The 17,659-nt window shown below is 44.7% G+C and overlaps 2 protein-coding genes across 4 annotated transcripts in view; one reads left to right on the forward strand and one right to left on the reverse strand.

The window, feature by feature from the left end:
* Positions 1-405: 405 nt before the first annotated feature.
* Positions 406-10,077, reverse strand: Hspd1 (heat shock protein family D (Hsp60) member 1). Of its 2 annotated transcripts, none has more exons than XM_021642350.2 (12): positions 9,939-10,077; positions 8,731-8,906; positions 6,560-6,812; positions 5,946-6,028; positions 5,150-5,245; positions 4,287-4,380; positions 3,922-4,090; positions 3,361-3,460; positions 2,558-2,803; positions 1,598-1,772; positions 1,095-1,273; positions 406-1,006 (listed from the first exon to the last, which is right to left on the reverse strand). In XM_021642350.2, exons 2-12 carry the CDS (start codon positions 8,902-8,904, stop codon positions 854-856), a joined length of 1,722 nt encoding a protein of 573 aa, XP_021498025.2. In that variant the 5' UTR covers positions 8,905-8,906; positions 9,939-10,077; the 3' UTR covers positions 406-853. The 2 variants fall into 2 exon arrangements, with proteins under 2 accessions (XP_021498025.2, XP_021498024.2); XM_021642349.2 differs by lacking the exon at positions 9,939-10,077 and adding an exon at positions 9,742-9,902.
* A 103-nt stretch (positions 10,078-10,180) lies between these two features.
* LOC110551642 (MOB-like protein phocein) overlaps positions 10,181-17,659 on the forward strand; it is a 54,647-nt gene continuing 47,168 nt past the window's right edge. Inside the window, exons 1-4 of one of the 2 annotated variants that reach the window (XM_060368370.1) lie at positions 10,181-10,366; positions 10,984-11,148; positions 12,477-12,566; positions 12,651-12,894. In XM_060368370.1, the coding sequence (XP_060224353.1) occupies positions 10,364-10,366; positions 10,984-11,148; positions 12,477-12,566; positions 12,651-12,701 (309 nt within the window). In that variant the 5' untranslated portion in view covers positions 10,181-10,363 and the 3' untranslated portion in view covers positions 12,702-12,894. Of the gene's footprint in view, positions 10,367-10,983; positions 11,149-12,476; positions 12,567-12,650; positions 12,895-17,659 lie in introns of those variants that run through there. The other variant, XM_021642352.2, reaches the window with a different exon arrangement.

Below are 17,659 nucleotides of genomic sequence, written 5' to 3' on the forward strand. Positions count from 1 at the left end.
AAGGGTTCAGACTGGCCAGCAGCATGGAGCCTGGTACACTATTCCTTCATCTGCATTCTAACCATCTCAGTTCTTTCACTGTTTGGGCTATTTGTAAAATGAGGGTTAGGGATTACACCCAGGGCTTCAAACTGCCTGTTCAATTGGCCAGATTCCCAGTAATTCGAGGCACACCTAAGCACTCAGTACTGCAGGCTGGTAATGTAGCTTAGCAGCTGGTATTGAGTAAATTACCCATGAGTCTTTTGCCTGCTGTAAGAACTCTCATCACCAAATAATCCTATCTCCAAGGACAAGCAGCTATAGACTTATTAGTGCAGTGTTTCTATATACCCAACAGTGCTCCTCTTTGATTGGCTTTCATTTCTCCCATCTTCAAGGCCATGGAAAAGCTAACACAACCAGGAACTTTAAACAAAATTTTATTACACAAAGGTTGTCACATAATTGGATACTTCTCTACTCTGTACAGTTATTCTCACTCTCCACAGAAAGGCTGCTTCTGAACTTCTCATGTGGTGACACAGTGCTACAATCCTGAACAGAACAGTAGAAATGCCTCAGTGATTTAAGTTGAAAGCAGGACACTGGTATATGGCTCTTGCATCCAGTATCAGGAATGTACAAATGTCTTTATTCAAAAATACAAAATAAATTATCTGTAGGCATGGACAATGACAGCAGTAAACCATTATATATTGTCAATGGAAACCAGTAACTGATGGTTACAGTGATCAGCCAGCCTTCTCTTCAGTCATTTTCTTCAGGTGACTTCTCTGAAGTTATCCGAGAGGAACCTGCCTTGAGCTTCCTGTCACAGTTCATTGATAAGGGCAAAGCACTATTCTAGGAATTAGAACATGCCACCTCCCATACCCCCTCCCATTCCACCCATTGCACCCATTCCAGGGTCCTTCTCTTCTTTAGGGATTTCTGTCACTACAGCTTCTGCTGTAGTTAGCAAGGAGGCCACCCCAGCAGCATCCAGTAAAGCAGTTCTTACAACCTAAAAGAAAGTTTCAGTAAAATGATTAAGGCTTAATGAAAACCATGTGAAACAGCAAGTCATCGATGTTTAAGAAATGTTGGTTTACCTTTGTTGGATCAATGATGCCCTTTTCCACCATGTTCACAAAATCTCCAAGCATAGCATCATAACCAACCTCTGAGGAACTCTGCAAAATCTTCTCAACTATCAAAGATCCTTCAACACCAGCATTCTTGGCAATAGTCATTGCAGGAATTTTGAGTGCTCTTTTAATAATTTCTATACCTACAAAGTAAATGTATTTTTGTTTACTTTCATGGAGCCAGAGATGCCTCAATGGCTGCTCTTTCAGAGGACCTAGTATGATCCTTAGCACCCATGTAGTGGCTCATTGTTCTATTTAATAACTCCAGTTCCTGGGGATCTAATGCCCTCTTCTGGCCTCTGAAAGTACTGACTGTACATACCACACAAGACATTTAGGCAAAACACAAAATTTAAGAACATGAGCAAAGAAAAAAGTTCAAAGCCCTATGTGTGAGAGGACTTATCAATACTACTTTCAATAGAAAGAACCGGCCACAACCTCATCTGAGAGGTAACTTTTACCTATTTTCTGATCATCATTAGCAGGCTTTAGTGAATCCAAGGCTGGGATGCACCGAAGCAGAGCGCAGCCCCCTCCCAGAACAATGCCTTCTTCAACAGCTGCTCTTGTAGCATTGAGAGCATCCGTAACTCGGTCCTTCTTCTCATTCACTTCAACGTCACTTGTCCCTCCAACCTAAAGAATAAAAGAATTCCAGTTAACACCCTTCCCACTCAATGCCTACCTGAAGCCACTTAGAAGGCAAGCCTGAGCTGAGCGGGGTATGGTGTCACACATAAGAGAACATATAAGGCAAGGCGGGTTACCTTAATTGAGGCTAGCCTAGACTAGAGCTCAAAGCAGTTCTAGACTAAAGGGTTAGTATTTGTTAGCAGTGACTAGTCTCCTGTGGTGCAGTGTCCCAGCAAGGCTGCCTCTTCTGAGGAATGTATCCCACGACCCAAAAATATCTTTTCTAGAACTTCTAAGGCATAAGCTAAACTGTGGTTGAGGAAAAAGATGCTAGCCAGGCATATTTCTATTGAGTTTGGGGCCAGCCTGGTCTACAAAGTGACTTCTAGGACAAAGAGGGCTACATAGAAAAGTGAGGCTGGGAAACGGGGCAGTGGTAGACTGCTCGCACCACACAGGACAAGGAATGTGTAGTCTGAAACATAACACTAGTCAAGGATAGATGCTTACTAAGACTCAGAAGGCCTTGCGATACTGCCTAAGTGGGTCAAAGGGCTCGCCTTGCAAGCCCAATGGCCTGAGTATCCCTGGAATTACAGTGGAAAGGCAGATGACTAACTGCTCCTGGTTGCTACATGTGCTCCATGGAAAGTGTGGTCGTCTGCACACATAAAACCAGAAAATAACAAACAAAAGAACCTGAAGCTATCTAGTTACTACTGGTAACTACCGCAGTGTTAAAATCATTAGGTTCAGAGCCAAAAAGCTTCTCTGCAGGCCAGCCTTACCTTCAGCACAGCTACTCCATCTGAAAGTTTAGCAAGGCGCTCGTTCAGCTTCTCCTTTTCATATTCACTAGTTGTGATTTCCAGCTGCTCAGTGATTTCTTGAATACGCTTTTCAATTTGAGCTTTGTCACCCTTTCCTTTCAAAAGCATGGCATCATCTTTGGTGACAATGACCTCTCCAACTTTTCCTAAGTCATGAGCTTGAACATCCTCAAGATTTAGATTCAACCCCTCTTCTCCAAATACCTACAAAAGCAGTGTGCTATTAGTGTCTTCCATTATACCAAGCTTATCACTACATATATAGATACTTTGTAAGGAAAAACAGCTTTTCAGGGCTGGAGAGACGGCTCAGCTGTCAAGAGCTTGTGCTCAGGGATTCTGAGTACAAGTACCAGCATCTATATGGCAGCTTATAGCTATCAACTGTAGTTTGAGACCAAATGAATGCCTTCTGGTGTGCATACAATACAGACAAAACACTTATGCACACGAAATAAAAATCCAGAAAACACCTGTTTGTCTTAGAGATGTCAAGGTCACTGGTATCCCCAAAAAAGGTCTGAATAAAATCATTTATACAAATTGAAACTAGTTTTAAGCTTTGAGAAACTTTTAATCATGTCCATTCTTAGGCTGGACTCAGCAATTGAAAAATATGATCATAGTGCAATCCCTATATGTTCCAAATACGTAATAGAAAGAAACAACCATATCCACTTATCATTATCATCTATAACTCGCCATCTGGAAGCACAAACACAAACATCACAGAGCAAAGCAGTATGACACCAATGGCTTACCGCACCACCAGTAGCAATTGCCATATCTTTAAGCTGGTTCTTCCTATTGTCACCAAACCCTGGAGCTTTGACTGCTACAACCTGAAGACCAACTTTTAGCCTGTAAAGAACATTTAGCCATGTAAATATTTAAACGGAAGGGAGAAAGCATCTAGTTTAGCTCCCTAAGCTCCAGTACTACTGAACCGTTCCCCAGTCCTACTCTTTTTTTCCAGCAACTTCTGGTCTTACAGAAGACGAGATGCAGATCTCTACTTATCCAAATTCATTCCAGGCCGATCACCTACTTAAAGAAATGTCGCCGGACAGACAGCTGGATGTCAGTGTTAACCACACCAGTGTGAGAAGACACATGGACAGTCTTAGCCTCTGGGAAGCAGAGGCTAAATGCCTGTGTGCATCTGAGACGGTCTCAAACAAAGCACTGGACTCAGTGCAAAGATCATTACACCACACACTGCAACTCCAAGACACAGGCAGATCAAACATGAAATTAACTTAAAAAAGCAACACACATCACCTTCTACCTAAAAATATATAAGCCACCAAATCCACTATTACCTGTTCAAAACCAATGTGCTTAAAGCTTCTCCATCAACATCTTCAGCAATTATAACCAAGGGCTTCCGATGGGCATTGGCAATTTCAAGAGCGGGTACAATGGACTGGACACTAGAAATCTTCTTTTCACTCAGCAGAACATAGGCATCTTGGAATTCACATTTTTGACCTATAAAAACAGTGAGCAGTAAAACCAAATTCTAATACTGAGAAAACTAACAATTTACTTTCACAAAGAGACAAGCAGCTCATGTTTTTCTCTTTATTTACCGAAACATTAATTTTTAAGACTTAAAAATTTATTTTTACTTATTTCACCAACCTACTGCCTACAACTGACAGTATATTTGAAGATTTGCTCTTACCTTTTGATGTGTTAATAAAATATGGAGAAATATATCCTCTATCAAACTTCATGCCTTCAATAATTTCTAATTCATCATTCAGGGTTTTCCCATCCTACAAAAAGTCAAAGAATTAGAGGAGTGGATTTTAATGAAGAAACAAAACTTGAGCAGTTAAATCTAAAGATGGCCCAGATGTTAAGAACATTTGCTTTTAGACCTGGTTAGGTTCTTGGCATTCACATGGGTAGTTCAGAACTACAGTTCCAGAGATTGTTTCTTCTCTACTGAGGTAACAGGCACACACATGGTACACGCACATACATACACATGCACACATGCAAACACTCATACCTAAAAATTAAAAATCTTTTAAAAGATACAAAAGCCAGAAGCAGGTAGATCTCTGAGTTCAAATGCATTCTGACCTCAAACATGAGCAAAACAACACCTGAAATTATACACCAAGTTAGCAAGAGACTACACGGTGTCTGCACCACACAAATGTTGCAGAGCATCTCTAATTACACTCCTGCAAAAATCTGAAGGTGAACATGCGGGCAATGCCTTTGCTCCCATCAGGAAAGATGGCAGAGGAATGCCATCTCTGAGGTTGAAGCCTGTAATCCCAAGCCAGCCAGGGTTATAACTGGTCAAGCCTTGCTTCATCCTCCCTATTTACAGCAAATTATGTTGGATGAATTTATGCATTCTGGGGGGCAAAGCTCCCAATTCATAGACCAACACTGAGTACTATACTCAGTACAGATGTCAAGACAAAGGAAGGAATTGTGCTGTCATAAACAGATTCAAGTTTATTTGGAAAACAGCCGACAGATAACCCACTGCAGATATTATCAAAAGACATCACTCTCCACACTTGCCTTTACTGTGATGACACCCTTTCTTCCAACCTTTTTCATTGCATCAGAAATGATGTTTCCAATGTCTTTGTCTCCATTTGCAGAAATTGTAGCAACCTGAAATAAGATTACGATTTTCAACCCTCTACACTGGTAATTTTACAGTTAACAAAGTACTGGTTAAATGGAGCTGCACTCTCAATAAACTGGAGAGATGTTTTAGCGGTTAAGACAGAGCCAGGCAGGTGGCTAGTGCACACCTGTAATCCCAGCACTCAGTGAGGCAGAGGCAGGAGTTCCAGGACAGCCAAAGGCCACAGACAGATGTTTTGAAGTAACAACAATAAAAACAAACATAGGAAAAGACTAAGGTTCAGGTCAGTACCCACACACTGGCTAGCAACTGCTTCTAACATCCCCTTCTATGGGTTCACGCATACATATGGTGCACACGCGTACACCTAGACACATAGACACACAAAATACTTGCCTACTATGCTTCAAGGACTAGGTTTGAGCCCATATAGGGCAGGGTACATTGACAACACATTAGAACATCTTTGCAAATAATATAAATTTTACATATAAATATGAATTTTACAGCCATGTAAAAGGGAAAAAAAAGATCCAAATTAGTACACCAGGCAGTGGTGGGAAAAGCCTTTAATCCCAGCACTCCAGCTGTAGAGACAGGCAGACTTCTTTGAGTCCAAGGCCAGCCTGGTCTACATTTCACAGACATGGCTACATAGAGAAATCCTGTCTTGAAAAATGAAGAGACCCAAGTTTTAAAACATTAAATAAATAAAATCCTTACCTGAGCAATTTCTTCAGGGGTTGTCACAGGCTTAGATTGTTTTTTAAGTTCAGCAATTACAGCATCAACAGCCAACATCACACCTAGTTAAAGAATGTATGTTACCACAATGTCTATCATCATGTTTCCCAACCCGAGCACAAGCTTACAGACTCCTTCTAACACTTCTATGCAACCTCATGCCAGCAGTGCTCCCCTAACTTCACCAAACGACCTGACATGCACTCAACCAATCAGGCGTAATTTTACAATTTTAGCTGAAAACCACCAACATTTTGAAAACTTGACCAAGAAGCTGAGGGGTGGCTCACATCTGTAATCCCAGGACCAAGAGGCTGAGACAGGAGAATTAAAATTGCTGCAAGTCTGAGACCCACATGGATTATATAGGACAACAAGCCAGGGAAGACTAAGAGGGAGACCCTATGCATTCTTAACAAAAGCAAAACACTTCCATCAAATGAGACAAGTTAAAAAACAAGACATGGACAGGCAAGATGGCCCAGTGGGCAAAAGCTGAAGGCCTCAGTTTGATGTCGGAAACCCATGTAAAGGTAGGAGAGGGCAACCCCACCAAGAATGAAAGGACAACAATAAAGACCCTGTACTCTTACCTCTCCGGATTTCCACTGGATTAGCCCCTTTGCTGATCTTCTCAAAGCCCTCCTTGGCAATAGAACGTGCCAGAACAGTAGCAGTGGTAGTGCCATCCCCAGCCTCTTCATTTGTGTTATTGGCAACATCCTGAACAAGTTTAGCTCCAATATTTTTGTATTTATCCTTTAAATCAATCGACTTTGCAACAGTGACTCCATCTTTTGTTACTTTGGGACTTCCCCAACTCTGTTCAATAATCACTGTTCTTCCCTACAGTGACAGAAGAAAATAGCAACTCTCAATGAAGCCTCAAAGTTGTCATTTACAATAGTGCTGCAACATTACTCTCAAAGGCCGAGTTAATCAACATATATATAGTCATATATATGACTATAGACAAAATGAACTCTGCTCATTCACCAGGAGTCTAACTTGAATGAGGCACAACAGGAGATTCAACTCCTGGCACTATGAGATGCTACCTATAAAATAAGACAGTTGATTAGCAAATCCCACAACATTCTTCCCATCATTTGCACATGAATTTGGTTGTGAACTTTTTTTTTTTCTGAGACAGGGTTTCCCTGTGTAATCTTGGCTGTCCTCCAATTCAGAGATCCACCTGCTTCTGCTTCCTGAGTGCTGGGATCAGTGGCATGAACCACCACCACCCTTATGAACAGCTATTTTTAAGGCATGATGTACTTTAACATTCATTCACTATATATCTGCCATAAGGTTAAGAATAAAGTGTGCTCTTCCTGTCCACTCAATAGAAACCTTCAGAACACGGCACCAACAGTACTGGCAATTTTTGGATTTGAACCAAGTTATTCTGTCTTGAGCTCTGCAAACAGCACTTTATGCAGCTTTTTATTTTTTAAATGTACATTGATGTTTTGTCTGCAATTATGGTTTAAGAATGTCAGATCTTGGAATTACATACAGCTGTGAGCTTTTATGTGCATGCTGGGAATTGAATCCAGGTCCTCTGGAAGAGCAGCCAGTGGCTCCTAACCACTGAGTCATCTCTCCAGTCCCTTTTTGTTTGTTTTTAAAGACAGGGCTTCTCTGTATAGCACTGGCTGCCCTCGAACGTGCCTCTACCTGGACTGTGCAGCTCTTTAGGTCACTTTAAGTACACCATATCAAATGATGTCCTCAAAGTACTACAGCTGCTTATTCAACCACACAGATGAGGGTGATCCCATCCTTTGAGCTCAGCACTGGCTTGGTCTTTGGGACCTTGTCTTACACACCAGGGGAGTAGTATATTGAATTCCTACAAATGGGAGTGGAAGCACGGTGGATCAGGAGTTCAAGGATAGCCTTGCCACAAAGAAAGTCAGCGGCTGAGACTCTCCCAGAAAGCCCAAACCAGACAAACTTTTGGAGCATGAAAACTGCAGAAAACATGAGGTATGTACAATGAGGGGATGAATGGGAGAGCACAAGTTTCTTTGCAAGGGCAAGTGCATGCAAACAGTTCTGGAGATGTGTGCTGGTGACAGTTACAGAATTGGCACTCAGGGGTGGAGACAAGAGTTCAAAGGCCAGCCTGGCTTACAGAGTTCCAGGATAGCCAGGGCTATGAGAAAAGCAACGTAATTATGGAAAGGAAAGATGGCTCTGTGGTAAAGAGTACAAGCTGCTCTTCCAAAGGACCTGGGGTTCAATTCCCAGCACTCACACAACAGCTCACAACTGTCTGTAACTCCAGTTCCATGGGATCTGGCACCCTAAACAGACATACACGCAGGCAAAACACCAATGCATACAAAAACAAAACAAAACGTAAAAGTAATTAGGTCTATGCTAGTGCATTTACTTTAAGTGCACTGGATACTTCAGTAAGTAAAACCTCAGATCTACAATCGTACACTGTGAGGTATTAGCCCTGACCTGTACTTTCCCTCTATACCCTCTAACTACTGGGAAAGGATCTAAACTTTAATGCAAGCATGCACACAAGATTCATAGTGCTTTAAGTTGGAAAATCTTCCTTGAGTTATTAACTCCTCTATTACATCGCAGAAGTCCCCCAAATCGGCCGCAGCAATATTAAGGAGACTGTGGCAAAAATGTACCACACGCAAACTAGATTTTCACAAAACTTGACACTAAGGTAAGTCTATCTTGCAGCTAGAAGACACTATCTTTAATTAACATGACTTAAGTATACGCATACCTTTGGCCCCATTGTAACAGCCACAGCGTCGGCTAAAAGGTCTACACCTTGAAGCATTAAGGCTCGAGCATCCGCACCAAATTTTACATCTTTGGCATAGGCCCGAGTTAGATGAGGAGCCAGTGCCCGGGACACTGGTCTTATCTGGCGAAGGACTGTGGGTAGTCGAAGCATTTCTGGGGGGAGGGGGAAAAAAAGGGTCATTACCAGCTAAGGACAAACTTGTTCACCTGTGCTTCAGCACCTAAGAGTCTAGATCGGAGCCCGGCGGTCCTCAGCTAACCGGCACGCCTGAGCCACACAAGGACATCACTTGCTAGCAACGGAATTTGGGAGACCGCCCCACTCCTGACCTACGGCACTGGCACAGAGCACACTTCCCCATAGCCACCCACTGCTCCCCTCGAGAGTTAATCTTTCACTGCCAAAGCGGCCTTCGGGGCAGATTCGCTCCGAAAGTGTCTGGGGAGAAAAAAAAAAAATCAGGCTGGCGTAAGCGAGGCAGGTTCCAAATGCAAGTGTTTAGGGAACACAGGTCCTCATGACGGTGCAAAACCCCGCTCAGGAGGGTGTCGCCAGGTAGCCACCGGAGTTACTGCAGCCCGGCAGCGAGCAAGGCCGCAGACACAGGACGGCGGCGCAGCCCAGCCGCGCGGCCCCACGTGTCTTCCCGAGCAGCAGCCCCGAGCAAGGTCAAAGGGAAGGCGCCGGATCCCCGCGGCCCGGGCGGGCGAGACCCTTCCCGCGACCACCCTACAACGGAGTCCTGCAGCGCGCCAGGCGCGGGTGGCCCCGGAGGGCCCCGGAGGCCCCCCTACCCTCGGCCGCCCTTGCTCCCGCGCTCGGCCTGGGCCGCGCCGTCCCCGCCGCACGTGACGAAACCCTCGTGGCCCTGCCGGGCCTGGACGGGCGAGCCGAGCCTGCGGCGTCGCTGCCCCACGCATCCCCCGGCCCGCCGTGGTTCCGTCGGCGCTGCGCGCGGGCCCACCCGCCGGCGCCGGGGCCGCGTACCTGCGGGGCGGCGGCGGGAGAGCACTCGGCGAAGCAGGCCGTCAGCGGCGAGTGAGGGACCGAGCGCAGGGCGCGCGCCGCAATGAGCCCGAGTCCCCTCCCTCCGCCGGGCCGCCCCGCCCCGCCGGCCGCGTGCGCGCGCCCCCGCCTGGGGCCCCGCAATCTGCATGCGGCGCGCGCGGCACCGCCCTCCGTACCCGTGCGGCCTCCGCCCCGCGGCCTCTGCCGTCTCCCCCGCCGCCGGACGCTGGTTCCTGGGCCGGGGGCCGTTCTAGAACCTTCCGGAAGGCGGCGCGCTTTCCGCGGGTCAAAGGTCAGGCCGCGTCATTTCCGGGAGGGGGCGGACGAAGGGTCCGTTCCCTCACCTCGGCGCGCCGCCTGGAAAAGCCTAGAAAGTGCTCCCCTTTTCTTCCGCCTCCGGCCGCCCCCATCGGCGGCCAGCGCCGCGCCCTCGCCACCAATCGGCGCGCTCGCTGGCGTGGCCGCCCTCCCGCACGCCGAGGGGCTCAGTGCGCCTGCGCGCGGCCTGGCCCTTTTTTCTCACGTGTCCTGCGCCGGCCCGCCGGACTCTCCTTGCAGCGGCGGCTTGGGTGCGGAGTCCAGAGCTGCGGCGGCACGAGTCATGGTGAGTGTCCGGGGCGGGCGGGCCCGGCCCGAAGCCCACGGCGCGCCTAGGTGCACCTCAGGCCTGGCGGGACTAGGGTCCACTCGGCGGCCGGCGCCGGCCCGTGGCTCTGCAGAAGCGAGGCCTGTCCGACCCCTCTCTCTACCGCCGCTTCTTGCACGCACGTGTGCGGCAGGCGTCTGGGGCAGGGGTGGGTTCCTGCATGCATACACACACTCAGAAGCCTACCAGCCCTGGCAGGACTTTGGTGGATATGTCCTACGTTGGAGAAAGGGTACGACCCAGGCTCAAAAATCGACACCACTCCCCCGCGTTATTCGAATTAAAAAAAATCCAAAGGAGGAAAATGTTTGACCTTGGAGTAGACCAAGGTTAGCGTTGAAGGTGATGCGGTTGCTCGTGGGCAATGAAGACCCACACACACACACACACCAGACAGGGAATGGAAATTCAAAGAATAACACATTGAAGAATATATTCTACAGGTACACTTGAATTATTTTGTGGTTTTGGAACTCTGACCTTTTAAGAGTTAAGACTCGCATGGTATTAACTGTTCATGGTTTGGCACTTGGAACGTAATTGCAGTCTGTCTGAACACACGTTTCTCTCCACAGGCTGGACAAGCTTTTAGAAAGTTTCTTCCGCTCTTTGACCGAGTATTGGTTGAAAGGAGTGCCGCCGAAACTGTAACCAAAGGTGGCATCATGCTTCCAGAGAAGTCTCAAGGAAAAGTATTGCAAGCAACAGTAGTGGCTGTGGGGTCAGGCGCGAAAGGAAAGGTAAATTGGAGTTACAACAGTGGTGCTAAGTTTTATGTGTGATGGGGAAGAAAAGGAATAGTAAATCCCAGGTTAGCAAAAAGAACCTCACCATTAAGGAGATTTGATTGTAGAATTGTTTTATCTTTCTAAGGAATCGAGAGAAACTGTAAAAAGACTAAAAGTACAGGAGTTTTTGGTTTGTGTTTTACTATTATGTGCACATGTCTGTATGCTGATTTGCAGAGTATCTCCACCTTACTCCTTTGGGACAAAGTCTCTCGTAGAGCTAGTCTGGTTTCTTGCCCTCAGTATGTTGGGGGTTACAGTGTTTTTAATAGACTGTTGGGATCCCAGCCTGGGTTCCTACACTTCCACAGTGCCCCACACTCCCGAGAGTAAAAGTGCCTGCCATGATGGTGCTTGTGCTAGTTCTCTGGAGGCGAAGGCAGGAGGTACAGGTTGAGAACATATTTTAAAAAAGAAAAACAAAAACTCATAAATGAAATACCTTTTTTGCTTGCTATTTTGTAGCTTGCTTTTAGAACTTTAAGTAAAGACACAAAAGTATAATTTTTATACTGGAGGGGGGTGCTGAGGCAGGAGGATCCAGAATTAATGGCCAATCAAGGCTACATAGACCCTGTCTCACTCCCTCATCCTCCAAAAGAAAGGGTGAAATGGCAGAGGAGGGCCCCTGGTTGTTGGCTTAGCTCAGAGTGAAGTTTTTTTTTACTCTTAAATCCTTGGGTGCTTCAGAAGGGAGATGGAACTATGAATATTTTTCACTTACTAAACCTCTCGAGTATTTTGGGGAGACTGGACGTTCTGCTTCACTCTACCAAGTCTGCCTTCACTGCAAGGGTATTGAATCAATAAGTATATAGTAAATACAGAAACTATCTTATTTTGTTGCAAGAAGTTATACATGGTCGTTTACTATTTGATGTTAAAAGCTGCTTGGGTTACAGAGTATGTGAATACTTAATTTAAAAATTAGCTGACCTTAACTGAACTGAAATGCCGTTTTAGTGTAAGCTCCTGTTTCTTTCACATTGTAACTACAGTAAAGCTAATATTTTAAAGATCTACATTTAACGTAGGTTATATTGCTAACCACTAATTAGGTACTTAGCATATTGGATTTGAGTGAGCACATTTTATTAGTTTAATTTTATTAGTTTAACTCTACAGACAAAAGGTCTGTAGAGTTGAATGTGTTGATGAATACCTGTAATTATAACACTTGGAAAGCTGAGGCAGGAGGCTCCCAGTGTACATACTGAAACAAAACGTTAACTGGGTCTCGAGAACAAGATGTCTTTGCTAATATGAACTGTTTTCTTAAGGGTGGAGAGATTCAACCGGTCAGTGTGAAGGTTGGAGACAAAGTTCTTCTCCCAGAGTATGGAGGCACCAAAGTAGTTCTAGATGACAAGGTAAGTAAGTGAAGCTAACTATTTGAAAAAAATAAATTTTGTATTTCCTATCACTGTCTTAACCAATGGTTTCTTTATTCACAGGATTATTTCTTATTTAGAGATGGTGACATTCTTGGAAAGTATGTGGACTGAAATCATTATTGAAATGGTGTCACATGAAGCTGCCCATTCCACCGATGTTCTGAACTATTTCATCATGTAAATAATTTCATTGCCTCCCTTTTATAATAAACTGACGATGCCTAAAGAAATGATAGCCATTGTCTCTGGAGTTTAGTTTCACTGTACTGTTATAAACATTTCCAAATAAAATACTGTAAATGAATGGACAGTCTTTGGTAATTTAAGTTGGTTTTCTCCCTTCAGATAGGTTTCAGAATTCTAAGTAATAAGGCTTTTCTAGGTAAATGAATTTTCGGGACGAATTCCATAGATGAGTGATAGAAAGCCGTGGACTTGTACGTAGGTGCTGTCTCAGTGTGCTTGCCATTGCTGTGATAAACACTGACCAAAGCAGCCTGGAGAGGAAAGGGCTTCAGGTTCGTCGATGAGGGAATTCTGGGCAGGAGCTAAAGCAAAGGCCATGGAGGAATGTTACGGCTTGCTCGCCTTCTCAGCCTGCTTCCTTACGCAACCCAGGGCACCCACATCAGTCATTAATGCAGTATCAAATTTTCTATGGGCCAGTCTAATGAAGGCAAGCTTGTGTGAAGTTATGGAAATGCAAGCTGGACAGAAAATAGTTGGCAACGTTATAAAACAGATATGACAAACATGCAGTGTAGGGTTCTTACCCTTTATCTTTGTTTTGGCTTTGGTTTTATTTGAGACAGGGTTGTTGTGTATAGTCTTGGTTGTCCTTTTACTCTGAGATCCAGAGTGCTGGAAGTACAGGCATGTGCCACCATGCCTGGCTTCGTGTTTTATATTAGGAAATACTATTTTCTGAGCATGTCAATTTCTAAACCATACACCAAGATTTGTTAGATTTGTGTGGAAAAAAATATGCACAGGAAGCCAGAGATAGCTCAGTGGTTAAAAGCACTGGCTATTTTACCAGAGGACCTAGGTTTGGTTCACAGACCCTGGATGATGGCCCACTCCAGGGATCCAATCCCTCCCTTTAGGCCTCTTCAGGCTGCACCTGTACATGGTATACTAACAAGCAACAGTCATGAATAAGTCTTAAAAATCCAATACAAGGTATTTACAAAATACTGGTTTTGTAGTCCCCACCACTCAGGAACAATCCCAAGAAATGTTTCTGCTGTTTTCTTGTGGTTCCCAAGGGATCCAGCCTCCTGCATGCTAAAGAAGCATCTTGCCACTAAGGTAAACCTAGCATTCCATAGTTGGCAATTTCAGAACAAGGGTGAAGAAATCATGACCCCATCCATAAGGTAGTGTGTGCTTTCCGTATATATGTGGATGTTTCTGTGTTTAGTTACCACATTTAGATGCAAAGAATATGAAGTTCTTAGAAATCCAAGTGGGTCATCAATGTTTATGCTCTGCTTCAGACTTAGCTAACGATGTCCTTACAAACTAATCTTAGCGCAGTATTAGCTGCCCAGAACTTGTGTAGACCAGGTGGGACCTAAATCAGATCTATGTGCACTTTCCAGGATTGAAAGATAGGTGTGATAGTGTCCAGCTTCCTTTGTGCTAGCACTTAGATTTTTACTTTTCATTTCTCTGTTGGACAAAGGTAAGCGGCAGTGCATTGATCCGATACTCCAGCCCACATTCACAATGCCGTGTTCTTTAAGACAGTGGCTCAGCCTCCCTGAATGCTTGCATTATATGTGTTAACACACACTTGGCTCAACCTAAACTCCTGTATTACTAATATAGTCTCAAAATTGTTATTAACAATTACACTAATCAAGTATCACAAGAGGCCCAAAGGTTTAGTAGGTGTGGTTGGGGCCTTCAAGTTTTTATGTATGCCAAATAATTGTGTGATTGGAATCCAAGCTTTAGAACTTTACCTTGGACCTCAAAATGTTCCCTTGGAAGTAACAGCGTTGGGAAGTAGTAGGAAAGCTTTGATCTAGGCTGGACTACTGATTTCTGTAGTCACTGCTTGCCACCTAGAGCAAATCACATCTAATTCAGGTTTCTCCTTGTGATAAGTTCTTTCTATCCGTTTGTCACTGCACAACGTGTATGTGCACATTTGGGCCATAAGTAACAGCCGGGTGTTAGAATCTCTGCCTTATTCTTGAGTGGGGTCTCCCTGAAGCCAGAGCTCAACCGATGGCTAGCCAAGGCCAGCAATCCTGTCTACTCCGCAGGTGACGTCTGTGTCGCCTGGCTTTTTCATTTCATGCTGGGGGTTTGAATGCAGGTCTTCATGCTTGCGTGGCATGCACTCCCCGACTCTGTAGCTCAGGCTTTCTCAAGCTCAGCAGCTTTTGTGCCTCTGCCCCACCAAGTGCTAGAATTACAGATGTGATTTCACAAGAGCTGCCTTCTGTGGTCAGGATCAAACCCTGAGCTTTGTCCATGTGAAGCTGGCATTCTACTGACTGAAATATAACCCTAATCCCAGATATTTTTTTTCCCCCAGAGCTGAGGACCGAACCCAGGGCCTTGCGCTTGTTAGGCAAGCGCTCTACCACTGAGCTAAACCCCCGCCCTGATATTTTTTTGAGACTGGGTCTCATGCAGCTTAGGCTGGTCTAGAACTCCTCGCCCTCCTACCTCTGCCTCCCAAGTACTGGAATTACAGGGTTGCACCACCTGGCTCCAGTCCTTTAATCTTTAATTTTTAATTAATTAATTAATTTATTTATTTATTTATTGGCTTCTGGCTTTTGACTTTTTGAGACAGGACAGCCCTGGCTGTTCTAGAACTCAATCTGTAGGCCAGGCTGGCCTCGAATTCACAAAGATCCACCTGCCTCTGCCTCCAAATGCAGGGACTAAAGGTGTGCACCACCACCTGACTTACTTTAAATTTTTTTATTTTCAAATTCTCTTGCAAAATTGCCCAGTTTGGCCTTCAACTTCTCATCCTGTCGAATTCTCCAGGTGACAGAGATTACAGGCTTGTGCTATGGTGCTTGACTATTGCTGTTTTGTTTTTTTGTTGTTGTTTTGGTTTTTGGTTTGGTGGGGGTTTTTTTGTTTTTTATGTTCTTTGTATATGTTTCTACTATGGTGTACATGCAAAGGTCAGAGAAGAACTTCAGAGATTTTATTCTCCTACCAAGGGATTTTACCCATTGAGCCATCTCACTAGTCTGTTGGCGTTTTAAGCCATCATATGTAGGTAAAATTTCATGCATCAGTAGGTAAGTGATACTTTCTAAGAGGGAGGGTGTGATCAGAAGAGACAAGTCACAGCAATACAGTAATGCCAGTTCTCCTCAGTAGGGCACCCAATGTTTCTTACTGTGTTATGTTTTTAGTTTTTAGTTTGGTTCGGTTTGTTTGTTTCTGAGATAGGGTTTCTCTTGTTTTAGTTCTGGCTGTCCTAGAACTCACTCTAGACGCTGTGGCCTCAAACTCACAGATTCGCCTGGCGCCACCTCCTGAGCACTGAAATTAAAAGCATGTGTAACCATTGCCTGACTTTTGTTATTGTTCTGGGTTTCTGTTTTTGTTTTGTTCTGAGATAGTTTGTATTATGCAGCCCTGGGTGAAAGCTATATAGACCAGCCTGACCTTGAACTCACAGGGTATGAGATTCACATGCCTCTGCCTTCCACACCAGGCCTTTTACTTTTAATGGTAGTTTTATAATATTGTTTTTGTGTTCCTCTCATTTTATTCAATTTTATATTACCACTTCTTAAATCAGTGATTGGCATGTGTTTGAAAGTGGTTTTAGGGACTAGAGAGATGCTTTAATGGTTAAGAGTACTTGCTGCTTTGTAGAGGACCTAGATTCAGTTCCCAGCACCCGCATTTAGCTTTAACCATTCTTAACTCCAGTTCCAGGGAATCAGATATTTTATTTTGGCCTCCTCAGGCACAGCGCACACATGCACATATGCAATGCACATACATAGATCCAGGCAAAACACTCATACACATGAAATACAAAATGGCTTTAGCCGGGCCTTCTGCAACAGACCTACAATCCCAGGCACCTGGGAGGCTGAAGCAGGAGAGTCACATTGAAGGCCTACCTGGGCAGCTTAGCCACTATCTCAAGATAAAAGGACTGGGGACGTAGCCAGTGGTAGCGGATGCTTAGCATGTGTAAGGCTCCAGGTTCAACCTAAATTAACTATATAAAATACCTGGGAGATGGTACAGCAGTGAAGAGCACCTGCTGCTCTTATAGAGACCTGAGTTCAGTTCCCAGCACTCACACGAATGCTCACAACCATCTGTAACTCTAGTTCCTGGGGATCCAAACCCCTCCTGACCTCCATAGGAACCAGGTGCACACATGGTGGACACATATACATGTAGGCAAAACACACATTAAAAAAAAAAAAAGGAAGCCATAGTGGCTCATGCCGCTAGTCCCAGATTTGGGGGTACTGGCAGCAAGATGGCTGCAAATTTAAGGAGCAAGACTGCATGAGTTATAGGCAAGGCTGGGCTGCGGGGTGAAGCCCTTTGGCAGTGTCTCACTGTGTAAATTGTTACGTAGACCAGGAAGGCCTTGAAGTTGCAGAGACCTATCTGCTTCTGTTTCCTGAGCACTGAGATTAAAGGCATGTGTCACGTTATACACAAGAAAAGATTTTAATGTACTATAATAAAATGGTCTTTTAAAAACTGACACCCTAACCAGGCTATGGTGGCACACACCTTTAACTGCAGCACTTGAGAGGCAAAGGCAGTCAGATCTCTGTAAGTTTGAAGGCAGCCTGATCTACAGAGTGAGTTCCAGGACAGCCACTACACAGAGAGACACCCTATCTCAAAAAAACAAAAAGAAAAAATTTGACACTCTAGTCAAGTAATACCTATTTTTAAAATTAATTTATTTGTGTGTGTATATGCATTTACTAGCATGTATGTGTACACATGTATGCCTGGTGCCCTAGAAGGCCAGAAGAGGTAATCAGATCCCCTGAGACTGGAGTTACAGACAGTTATAAGTTACAGACAGTTGTTAGGGGTGT

The sequence above is a fragment of the Meriones unguiculatus genome, chromosome 15 (assembly GCF_030254825.1).
Source record: "Meriones unguiculatus strain TT.TT164.6M chromosome 15, Bangor_MerUng_6.1, whole genome shotgun sequence".
In the NCBI taxonomy this organism is placed as follows: domain Eukaryota; kingdom Metazoa; phylum Chordata; class Mammalia; order Rodentia; family Muridae; genus Meriones; species Meriones unguiculatus.

Bases quoted from the DNA above. Each gene is read 5' to 3' on its own strand.
- Hspd1 (XM_021642350.2), bottom strand. From the start codon at position 8,904: ATGCTTCGACTACCCACAGTCCTTCGCCAGATAAGACCAGTGTCCCGG. The intron at 4,381-5,149 runs GCAAGTGTGGAG...GACTTTTTGTAG, and splicing joins AGGGTGTCATCACAGTAAAG to GATGGGAAAACCCTGAATGA. The intron at 4,091-4,286 runs GTAAGAGCAAAT...CTGTTTTTATAG, and splicing joins TTTTATTAACACATCAAAAG to GTCAAAAATGTGAATTCCAA.